This window comes from Marmota marmota, unplaced genomic scaffold (genome assembly GCF_001458135.2).
Source record: "Marmota marmota marmota unplaced genomic scaffold, marMar, whole genome shotgun sequence".
In the NCBI taxonomy this organism is placed as follows: Eukaryota; Metazoa; Chordata; class Mammalia; order Rodentia; family Sciuridae; genus Marmota; species Marmota marmota.
Genome location: NW_026000229.1, coordinates 45,588,976 through 45,600,554, shown reverse-complemented (window position 1 = coordinate 45,600,554; position 11,579 = coordinate 45,588,976). Strand labels below are relative to the sequence as shown.

At 31.9% G+C, this 11,579-nt stretch overlaps 1 protein-coding gene across 1 annotated transcript; it reads left to right on the top strand.

Annotated features, from left to right (window-relative positions):
• The first annotated feature begins 7,060 nt into the window (after positions 1 to 7,060).
• On the top strand, positions 7,061 to 8,002 carry LOC107137691 (olfactory receptor 4L1-like). The gene has a single exon (XM_015480152.1). It carries the CDS (start codon positions 7,061 to 7,063, stop codon positions 8,000 to 8,002), a length of 942 nt encoding a protein of 313 aa, XP_015335638.1.
• Positions 8,003 to 11,579: the final 3,577 nt, after the last annotated feature.

Sequence of the window (11,579 nt, the reverse complement as noted above, 5' to 3'; positions counted from 1 at the left end):
TTTTTTTTTTTTTTTTTTTTTTTTTTTTTTTTTGGTGTTGTTTGTTTTTTTCTGCAAACCTGACATTTACAGAAAACAGGAAACTTACCAACGACAATGCCCTTCTACAGAAGTTTTTGCTGACACCGTATGTAAAAAGCTCTCCAACAAGACTAAGAGGAACATACACCTTACTCTCCGGCTTGCTTCATGTTCACTCTAATAATTGTGTTGCTATGCAAAAGACTTTCAGATAGCTGTGATCCCATTGTCTATGTTGAACCACAATGCAGGAAAAGACCACCAACTCAGTTTTAAATCAACTAACAGCAACCTTGTATTGTGTACACAAAAGCTGGCCAGCTACTGTCTCTCCTAAAACCCAGTCAGAGAACAGCCCCCCAGCCCTCCAGGAAAAGTTTCTAAAGCACAAAAAGTTGCAAAAGGGGGTTGTCTTGATAACTTACAGCTAACAGGATTTTGACAAGCATAATACAAAGGCAGATAGTAGATTAGTGATCTACATGGCATAATATTTTAAGGTAGGGAGTATTTTCAGATGCCAACATCAGAATTTATGGGGCACTGCTGAGGTTTCAGAGAGAGTTGTTATCTGGTCAGGGAATCCCAGGCATGAGTGAGTTTAAAGCATGGGCAAGAATTCCAAACAAATTTAGAAATCTCAGTAATTTATAGTAAAACAGAAATTAACTTCTCATGACTTTTTGATGTGATGGCTCCCAATCTTAAATTGGAATTAGACTAGGTTCATCAGTTCATCAGTGTACTTTTGCTTTTTTTCTTATACTTTGGAGATCTTATTCAAAATATTTCTGTTCATTTCAATGTCCTGAAGAATGTCCCATTTTTTTCTTCCCCATTTACCTTCTTAGATTTAGGTCCTGCTTTTAACGCTTTAACCAATTTTCACTTATATAATGATGAAAGACAGTATCTAGTTTTATTCTTTGGCAAAGGGATATACAGTCTTCACACCATCATTAATTGAAGAGACTGTCCTTTTGCCAATGTGTTTTGAACACCTTTGTCAAAGACCAGATGGCCGTGGGTATATGGGCTTACTTTTAGTTTCTTAATTTTGAACCATTGGTTTATGTATCTATTTTTATGTCCAAATCATGCATTTTGAATTACTAAGGTATTGTATTTTAAAGTTAATTATTGTGATGTCTACAATTTGTCATTTTTTCTCAACATTGCTTTGTCTATTTAGAATTGTTGGGGTTCCATATGCATTTTAGGATCATTTTTCTAGTTTTGTGAAGGATTTCATTGACATTTTGATAAAGAGTTCCAAAGAACCTCTAGATTGCTTAAAATAGTATGGACATTTTAACAATATTGATTCTTCCAATTCATGAACATAGGATATCTTTCCATTTTGTATGTCTTCTCTAATTTTTTATCGAAATAAAATAAAAATTATATAATTTTCATTATATAGATAGTTCAAGTCAAGTGAGATACCCATTCATTTCACTAAGAATGGCTATTATCAAAATGGCAAAAGATAATAGGTCCTGGTGAAGATGTGGAGAACTGGCAACATTTCCACATAGTTCATGGGCATATCCATAAGGAAAACCGTGTGGAGTTTCCTCAAAACATTAAAAAAAATTAGCCTGTTATATGATCTAGGGATCCCCCTAGCTGGTATATATTCAAAGGAAATGAAATAAATATATTACAAGACAACTGTGCTCTCATGTTCATTAAATACACTAATTAATTGCACTAATTACAGTACCAAAGACATGAAATCAAATTAAGTGCCCATTAATGGAAGAATGAATAAAAAGAAGGTGGAAGACATACACAATAGAATACTAATCAGTCATAAAAATAATGTAATCTCTGATTTGCCACAATAGGGATAGAACTGGAAGATAATAGGTTAAGCGAAATAAGCCAGTCACAGAAAAAAATACTGCATGATCTCACTCATATATTAATTAAAAAAATGTTGATCTCATAGAAGTGGAGTTTAGAATGTTGCTTAACAAGGTCTGGGGAAGTTACAGGAATGGAGAAATGGGGAAAGGTTGGCCAACTGGTACAAAGTTACAGTTAAATAAGAAACATAAGTTCTGGTATGCTATTGTATACTAGAGTGAGTAGGCATAGCAAGAATGTAGAATAAATTTCTAAAAGCTATAATAAAAGATTTTTAATGTTTTCACCACAGGAAAATAAATGGTAAGTGTTTGAGGAGAAAAAAATATGTTATCCTGATTTGAACAATACACAATGTATATATGTATTAATACATTCATGGTGTCCCATAAATAAATACAATTCTGTGTATCAATTAATTATCAATAAAAATCTGAGGCTTCACCAAAGTGAGAATTTGTTAGCAGGGTCTGCTCTCAGTTTTAAAATTGAGCGTGGAATGCATTTTTGTAAATATGTTTTCTACCTTAATTTCTTTCTATTATTCTCCAGAAAGCTATAATTATTGGAGAATCACAGTGGGATTACATATAAAAATAAACAAAAATTTATTTAACAAATGAAATAATCTTGTAGCATGCATTGTTAGCCTTTTGAATTGTATCTGTTAATTACTTAGTTGTATGATAAAGTTATACTAGAGTCACTTCCATGATATTCTTCTAATGTTGTCAAGGCATTATGAAGTTTGGTATAATTGTTGAGAACTTATGAAAGTTATAAATTTTTAGAATGATCCACTGCTGAAATATATTAATATATTGATTATCACTAATAAATAAAAGTCAGCCAATGAAAGTTATTTAGGATTCTGAACTTTTGTCCACCCTCAATTATCTTGCATGGTAAAAGGAGATTTTTCTGTATGTTAAAAAATGGTTAGATCTGGGGGTGTGGCTCAGTGGTAGAGTGCTTGCCTAGCATGCATGAGGCACTGGGTTTGATCCTCAGCACCACATAAAAATAAATAAGTAATTAAAGTTATGTCCACCTTCAACTAAAAAAAAATGTTCAAAAATGGTCAATTGTTTGTGAGTTTTTTATAAGCCTTACTCGGTGTAGATGGCATATTTTTTAATTTTACTTGGATAAATCACTCAATTATTATACTGATTATTACCCTTCATATTTATGAAATAAAATTAAGATAATTATATTTCCTCAAATCCATCATCTATGACAGGATTATTTTCTGTGAATGTTCCCAAGGTACATTAATCAAACAACTTCAATTAGTGCTTTCCAGAGAAAGTACTTTCTAGAGAAAGTTCACATGATTCATAAACTTGGTGACTTCATGATCCACTTAAATAATAAGAAAGAAGTCCTTGCTCTAAACTCAAGGGAAAACCAACATGTTTATTTTCATATTCCCCCTGGGGGTGGGACACCAGTCTGCCTTTTTATGTGCATCTTTTCTGTCTCCTTCTTAAAAGCATTTTTAACCTGCAAACCATTGCCATGTATTTTCTTGGAGTTAAAAACAAGATAGCCAATTTTTCTTCAGAATTTCTTTGTGTCTAGGTGTCTTTGAAGGAGTGACTCCTCAGAATAATTGGTAGGTTTAATAGCAGTGCTGAAAACACCTTAGAATTATGGGCTTTAGTAAAAGAGGATATATTTTACCTAGAGCTTGCAACTGAATGAAAACCATATTATTCTGATCATGAGGGAAAGAATGAAAGGCAAGTTAGATCCACTAGTATCTGGATGAATGTATCTGGTTGCAACAGGAATTTAAAAGCCTCTACACTCTCTCTGAGAAATAGCCTCCCAATCCTTGGGGTCATTTTTATAGTCTTAGTTTTAATTTTCAGAATATAAACTTGCATTAGTTTAATCTACAGGAGACAAAAGGAGAAAATAATTTACAACATGCTAAATAATGGTAAATTAAGTTCTTTCTTGGCTATAGTTACCATCTATAATAAACTAACATTTCATTTAATAATATCTCAAGAAAAGTCAGAATTATTGACTCATTTTGCTCTAATAGTAATTTACTTATCTGTGTTTTTAGTTTCCTTCATTATTTACTTTAATTGCAAAAACAGTTATAGATACATGTGCAAAAACAGTTATAGATACATTATTTACTTTAATTGCAAAAACAGTTATAGATACATCAAATCAATTTTATTTTAAATTTTTAAATTTTCTCAAGTCAACACCTCTTTTCTTGATTGGTTATATAATATATTCATAAATACAAATGTCTAATTCTACTGCTAATATATGCACTTATCTTCTTACTTTATTAACTGTTTCAATATTTGAAAATGAAGCCTTTTTGCACTTGTAATATATAGCCTCTTCTATTAAATATACAAGTGTATTATTTTAATAAGGAAAAACACTCATAGTTAAAATTTCCCAGTATATTTGACTTTTCACTTTCCCTAAATTTTTTTAGTGTTAAGTGAATATTACCTTTGTATTGTCTTATTTGTTTATAACTTAACAATTTCATGAAAAGGTAACATAGCAAAACCACATGATGAATAGAAAACATATAATACATATTCTAATAAAAAAAACTTTCTTTTACACATTTCCATATACACTAATTTTTCTACATAAGTGCTTCTGTGGAAACTTATTGGCTACAGAATACAGGCAAACAGCACTGGAGACCCCATAGCTTTTCTTTTGTAAGAAAGATATTATAGTTGAAAATAGTGAGGCAATTGTTCATTTTTTACCCATGTGAAAGGCATTGAATGAGCAATTCCTCCTTCCCCATCCCACCATAATAGGCCATTTACCCCATTCTCAGATGTAATTTCTGCCAGAGCAAAGCCAAACATTTTCTGACCCAATTTTATGCATTTCACACATTTTTAGTTTACTGATGTTTGTATAACACATACTACTCAAAACTTTAAATTTTCCATTTTAGGTTTAGCAATAGCTTTAGTTAGGAAGGTCTGTTTTTGTTTTTTGGGGTTTTTTTTTCTGTTTTAACTTTATGAGTGAAAAATGCTTATACTTTTGAAAATATTTCATCTCAGATAATATGAACAAATTTTCATGATGAATAATTAAGGATTTCAGTCCATATATTTATAGATAGGTGAATATGAGAGCTGAAGATTTTTAAATATGTTTTAAAACATGCTTCTTAAATATTTATAAAGTTTTTGCTTACAAAATACGTAAATATGATTATTAAAAGTTTTAAAAACCTAGAGTAATGGGTACTGTTTTCTTATCTTGATTTTCCAGTTTTACATAGTAAGTTAAAAAGTTATTTTTGTATGTTGTCTCCAGATTTTTACCTGTCATTTTTTTTTGAGATTGAGGACTATATAGTTTCAAAAATAATGTCAAGATTGATATATAGACTCAATTATTGTGTGAGTGGGCTAATGATGAACATAAAAATGATTCTTGATAAAATTGACAATGAGGTGATTATGTCAATGGCATTAAATAGAGCACAATATTTTAATCAAAGCTCACTATTCCTTACAGATTGTCTGTTGTGAAGTGCTTCTGTGGTTTCTTTTGGGTTGAGTTTCTTTATAATTACCAAAAAAAGAAACTAACTCTAAAGAATAGAATCTCATCAGTGCACATACTTATATATAGTCAATGAAATACACAAAGATGCTCAATATGTTAGCTTTATACCTTCTTAATAGTTTGTATTTAAAGAGTGCGTATTAGACTAATTTTACAGAAAAAATAATCGATGTTAAAAAGAGTTAAAGGTATATTTCCCTTATAAATACTGAGGTCCAGACTGAGATTTAAACACTATTTCTGCAGATATTATTCATTCCAAAACTGTAGGCTAAACAATGTTTTCTGAATATTTGATGAACTACTAAGTCAAAAAATGAAAATTCAGAATAAATTTCTGGCTTCTGTTCTGGTGCTTCAGAATCAGGACATGGTACAAGTATGTGCCTTTGCATCTGTGTTTGTGTGTGTGATTGTTTTTTAATCTCTTTAGGTGGTATCAGTAGTAGTTCTAAAGAAAGAAGAAAAAGGAAAGAAAGCGGAAACCAAAAGATCCAAATCAAAATTAAAAAGTAAGATAGAGTGAGTTGACAGTATCAGACTGCTGTGGGAAAACAGAATCCAAATGTCAGGATTAAAGAGCCAGAGTATAAGTCCAGAGTCAGTCTGCTCAGGTGTGAAACACCAGGGGACAGCACTGGCTGCAGAGAAGAGAAGGTCAGTGTTTAGGAGGGAAAAAAAGCAAACACTACTTGGAAAATGCTTGGTGGTAGTCATGAGATTGTCTGCACACAGAATACAAAGGGACAAATAAGGACAAATTTCAGCCAGGAGTCAAGTACAACAGATTCATGAAAATAAGCCAGAGAACTGGAAGGAGAGGTCAGGAGTTTTGCTCACAAAAAAAAAATAGTAATCACACCCTGCTCCATAAGATAACAAAAAACAGACCTGAATATTGAAAAACACTAATGTTACTATGCAGAATCTTTCTAGGAGGGGAGTATAATTATATAGAGAGGAGCAAGTGCATATGACAGATACCTCAGTTTAAGTCTTCAGAAATAAGTGAAATTATTGGTCTATATTTGTACAATGAAAGACAGAGGAGGGAATATAGCATCACCAATAGAAGAAAGTACATTGAACTGATTTGCTGAGTTGGGTATGTAACTCAATTCACATGCACCCATCAGCATATATTAGACAGAGGGAAAAAGTGAACACTTAGGTTTCAAAAAGCTCAATGATTATGCTCTAACCCACTTGAAATCACTTATTTGACCCTTAGCCATTTGACTCCTTTTCTTCATCAAACAAATTGAACACAAGAGCATAAATGCATGAACTCATAATAGAAGCCACACATATATCTAGATACAATCTATGTATGCAAACAAGATGTATGAAATTTTAAATAGATTTCTCATATTCTGTGCCTCTCTGTCTGAAAAACATGCAATAATGTTAATGGCACTTGTATTAATTAAAATGATTTATTTGTAAATATCCATTTTCTCTCTTTCTATAGAAACCAACATTTACTGCTTAAAGGTCCATACCCTGAAAACTATCCCTGATTAAAATATCATGTTTTTTTTTCAGATGATTTTCATCTTAGAGGCTTTCTGAAAATTTCTGCATGAATATGAAGAACAGCTCTACGATATCTGAGTTTGTTTTGCTAGGGCTCACCAGCACACTGGAACTGGAAATTTTCTTCTTTTGTATATTTTTGCTGGCCTATGCAGCAATCATGGCAGGAAACCTTCTCATTGTGATCACTGTGACCTGTGACTCTCACCTTCATTCCACACCAATGTACTTCCTCCTTGGAAACCTCTCCTTTCTCGACATGTCTCTTTCCACCATCACGACCCCTAAGATGGTGGCAGATTTCCTCAGGGAGAAGAAAACTATTTCCTTGTGGGGCTGTATGGCTCAGATGTTCTTCCTCCATTTCTTGGGGGGCAGTGAGATGACTCTTCTCATAGTTATGGCGGTTGATCGGTACATCGCCATCTGCAAGCCTCTTCACTACACAGCCATCATGAGCCGCAGGGTGTTGGTGGGCTCTGTGCTGCTGTCCTGGGCTGTTGGCTTGGTTCACACCATGAGCCAGATGGTCTTCACTGTCACCCTGCCCTTCTGTGGCCCCAACATAGTGGACGACATATTTTGTGACCTTCCCCTGGTAATAAAGCTTGCCTGCACTGAGACCTATGTTCTGGAGTTGCTGGTAATTGCTGACAGTGGCCTCCTGTCCTTCATCTGCTTCACACTCTTGCTCATCTCCTACTCTGTCATTTTGGTAACTGTGAGACATGGATCCTCGGGTGGGCTCTCTAAAGCTCTGTCCACACTGTCTGCTCACATCACCGTGGTCACTCTGTTTTTTGGGCCCTGCATCTTCATTTACACTTGGCCCTTTAGCAGTGTTTCAGTGGATAAATTTCTTTCTGTGTTTTATTCGGTCATTACACCCTTACTGAACCCCATTATTTACACTCTGAGGAATCGGGAGATGAAATCAGCCATGAGCAGACTGAGGACCCAGTGTTTCAGCTTCAGACACACTTTCTAGACAACAATCATGAAAATGAATGGTATTAATGGAAATCTCATGTAAATTACATTTCAGAGTAGGCTGATATTATTTTGTCTTATTTGTAAGTTTTCTAACAGTCATATTGCACACTGAAATTATTTAATATCATGTTCCATCATTATATTTTTATATTTAGTTTTATTGAAAGAATAAGTTTTCCCATTAAAATTCAACTCAGATTGAGTTTTAAAAAATTCAAACTTATCAATAAATTAGTAAATTGTTTCTTTAAATGGAATAAAGAATAAAGTAGACATACTGGCTCATTAACTATATTTAGTAACCCAGAAACATCTAATATTAATATTCTTCACATAAAGAAAAATTAAATGTAAAATTGTTTACTTTAATTATGGATCATTCAGTTAAATTCTCTAGATTACTAAATATAATTAAAATTATATAGATAATTCTGAATTTATAGGCACATATACATTTATTTAGATTTTTTTGTCTTTTAATTGTGATAAGATTAATTTTGTAAATTTTTGTTTAGTTGTTGATGGACACACCATAACTTTATTTATTTTTATGTGGTGCTGAGGATCCAACCCAGTGCCTAATCATATGAGGCATGCACTTTATCACTGAGCTACAGCCCCAGCCAAAGATTACTTTTTAACAAGGCTGGCACATTAGTTTTATGAGCAGTAAGATCCATAAAGCAAATGTTATCCACTGAAAGAAATTCCACATAACAAATAAATTGTTCATAACACAATTTGGCGTATTCTTTTATTTATATGTGTATTAAATTTTCTATTCATATTTGTTCTCATATTTCTCTCTGGAAATAAGAACACTACTTTTGTGTTAATCCCTCTTGTGAATAAAGAATTAATGAAGAAACAACAATGAATTTCAGGCATTTCCCTCTCAACAAAATAGGAAGATTCAAATGGATTAAGATGCATAAAGAAAGTCATAAAGTATACTAAATTAATAAATTTAGACCTGTGGTTCATTGAGATTAGAACTGACTTTCTAGGCCTATTGATATGAAATTCAAAATGTACATCTTTATCAAAGACCTCATAATCTCTTAGAGGCTTTATACAATACTTCTCTGTCACTGTCTCTTATGCAATATGTGAGCTACAGTAACTAGAGCTAATGATGAATTCACAGTCATATGTGCAAGGCATATGTTATACTAAATTCTTTTCTCAAAACTGAATTGAGGAAACTGGGAACAGAGCCCCTGGGAACACAGGGCATAAAAGTATCTATTTCTAAAGATTAATATTTATTATAGAGTTAAATGTGGATATTGATAAATATATACCCTTTTCAAATTTGTAACATTTTAGCACATTTGATTCAGATCATCTTTCACCATAATTAATATTTTGTTATGATATAATATAAATATTATTTGATATGGCTTATGTACATGTAAAGATAGATAATAGGTACATATTTAATATATTTGAATGCATTGATATATTTAAATATAGATATCTAATTGTATCCAAATTATATACACATAAAAATTGTATTTATGGATAAATATAAATACATGTTCTATAGTTAATTTTAATAGGTCAACTCATTTGGCCCAAGGCACACACAGAGATAGTTGGTCAAGGATTATTTTGGGTATTTTTGTGAAGGTGTTTTTTAGATGAAATTAACAATAAAATGGGTAAACAGTAAAAGAGAGTGTCCTCCATGACTTCCCCAAGCAGAGCAGAATTCTTCCTAAAGACCCTCTTTGGAACTCAAACTGCATATATCCTCCTGAGCCTCCAATTTACCAGTCTATCTCATTAGAATTTGTTCAGCCTCTACAACCATGAGAAACAATTCTTTTAAAAAATGTGAGGATTGCAGGTTCAAAACCAGTCTCAGCAACTTAGAAAGATTGAGTCTCAAAATAAAAAGTTAAAAGGGACAGGGGATGTTGCTCAGTGGTTAAGAGCCTCTGGGTTTAAAACTAACAAACAGACAAAACAAAACAAATCTCTCTCTCTCTCTCTCTCTCTCTCTCTCTCTATATATATATATATATATAGTATTTATGTATAAATATATATACATGTTCTATAGTTAAGATATATATATAGTATTTATATATATAGTATATATATTTATATATATATAATATATATAGTATTTATGTATAAATATATATACATGTTCTATAGTTAAGATATATATATATAGTATTTATATATATATAGTATATATATTTATATATATTATATATAGTATTTATGTATAAATATATATACATGTTCTATAGTTAAGATATATATATATATATATATATATATATATATATATATAGAGAGAGAGAGAGAGAGAGAGAGAGAGACAGAGAGAGAGAGAGAGAGATTGATAGATTGATAGATAGAAACATGTTGTTGATAGTGTTTCTCTGGGGAACTCTAAATCAAATATATACATTCACACACATACATATATATTCATATGTTTATAAATTATAAGTATACATAATATCATAATATATAAAACTTTATCTGAATTTTGGAAATAAGTTTAACATGGGATGCCTTTTTACTCCTAACATGCTCTTTGTGTATTTCCAAAAGCAGTGCAATTTTTAAAATCAGGAAATTGCATTAATGTTTTAGCAAAATTTAACCTATAGATCTTATTCAATTTTGTGATCAGTTACCTGAATAAAGTCATTTTAGAAAAGAAAAAAGACATCTAGAGCAGAATCTAATCCAGAGACACAGAATGTATTGCATTGCCCTGCCTCTGGATTATATATTAATCTTCAACCATTCCTTAATTGTTCCTTCATATTCATGACGTAAAAGCAACATAGAAATTTCCCATGTTCTTTATTAGAGCTGCAAGTCTCAGAATTGCAATAAATATGGTATGGTAGGAAAATAAAAACGGAACCTAATTTACAGCGTCTCTGATATGTTATCTCAAAACCTTGGCAAGCCTTGTCTCTCTGGCAGTAGTGTTATTCCCCATATCAGAAAGTGTTCTAATCTGCTTCAGGCGGATGTCTCAAAAATATTTTTATAGTTCCTCAAGACATTCATTTATTCTCATGTCTGTGCCATTACTGGTTTGAGGGCTTCAATTAATGGCTATAACCAGATAAGGCAACAACACTAACAACAACAGAAATCATAGGCCAATATTCTTGATGAATATAGTTGTAAATATCATCAACAAAATACTAACAAACTGAATCCAACAGCATATTAAAAATTATTTGCCATGAGGAAGTGGAATTTACCCCAGGGATTTAAGTAGGTTTCCACATACACAAATAAATAAATGTGATACACCACACCAACAGAATGAAAGCCAAAATGTATGATCATCTCAATGTACACAAAAAGGCATTTCAAAAAATTCATCCCTTTGTGGAAAAAAACCTATGAGTGAGTTAGTTATAGAAGACACATTTCCCAAACTTAAGAAAACATGCATAATAAGCCAACAACTAACCTTATACTGACTCTACCATTGATCTGAATTTAATGTCTTTTCCGAGTACTATTAGGCAATGATTAAAAATCTATTATGCCCAGAGTAATTTTGCATAACAAAAAATAATAAT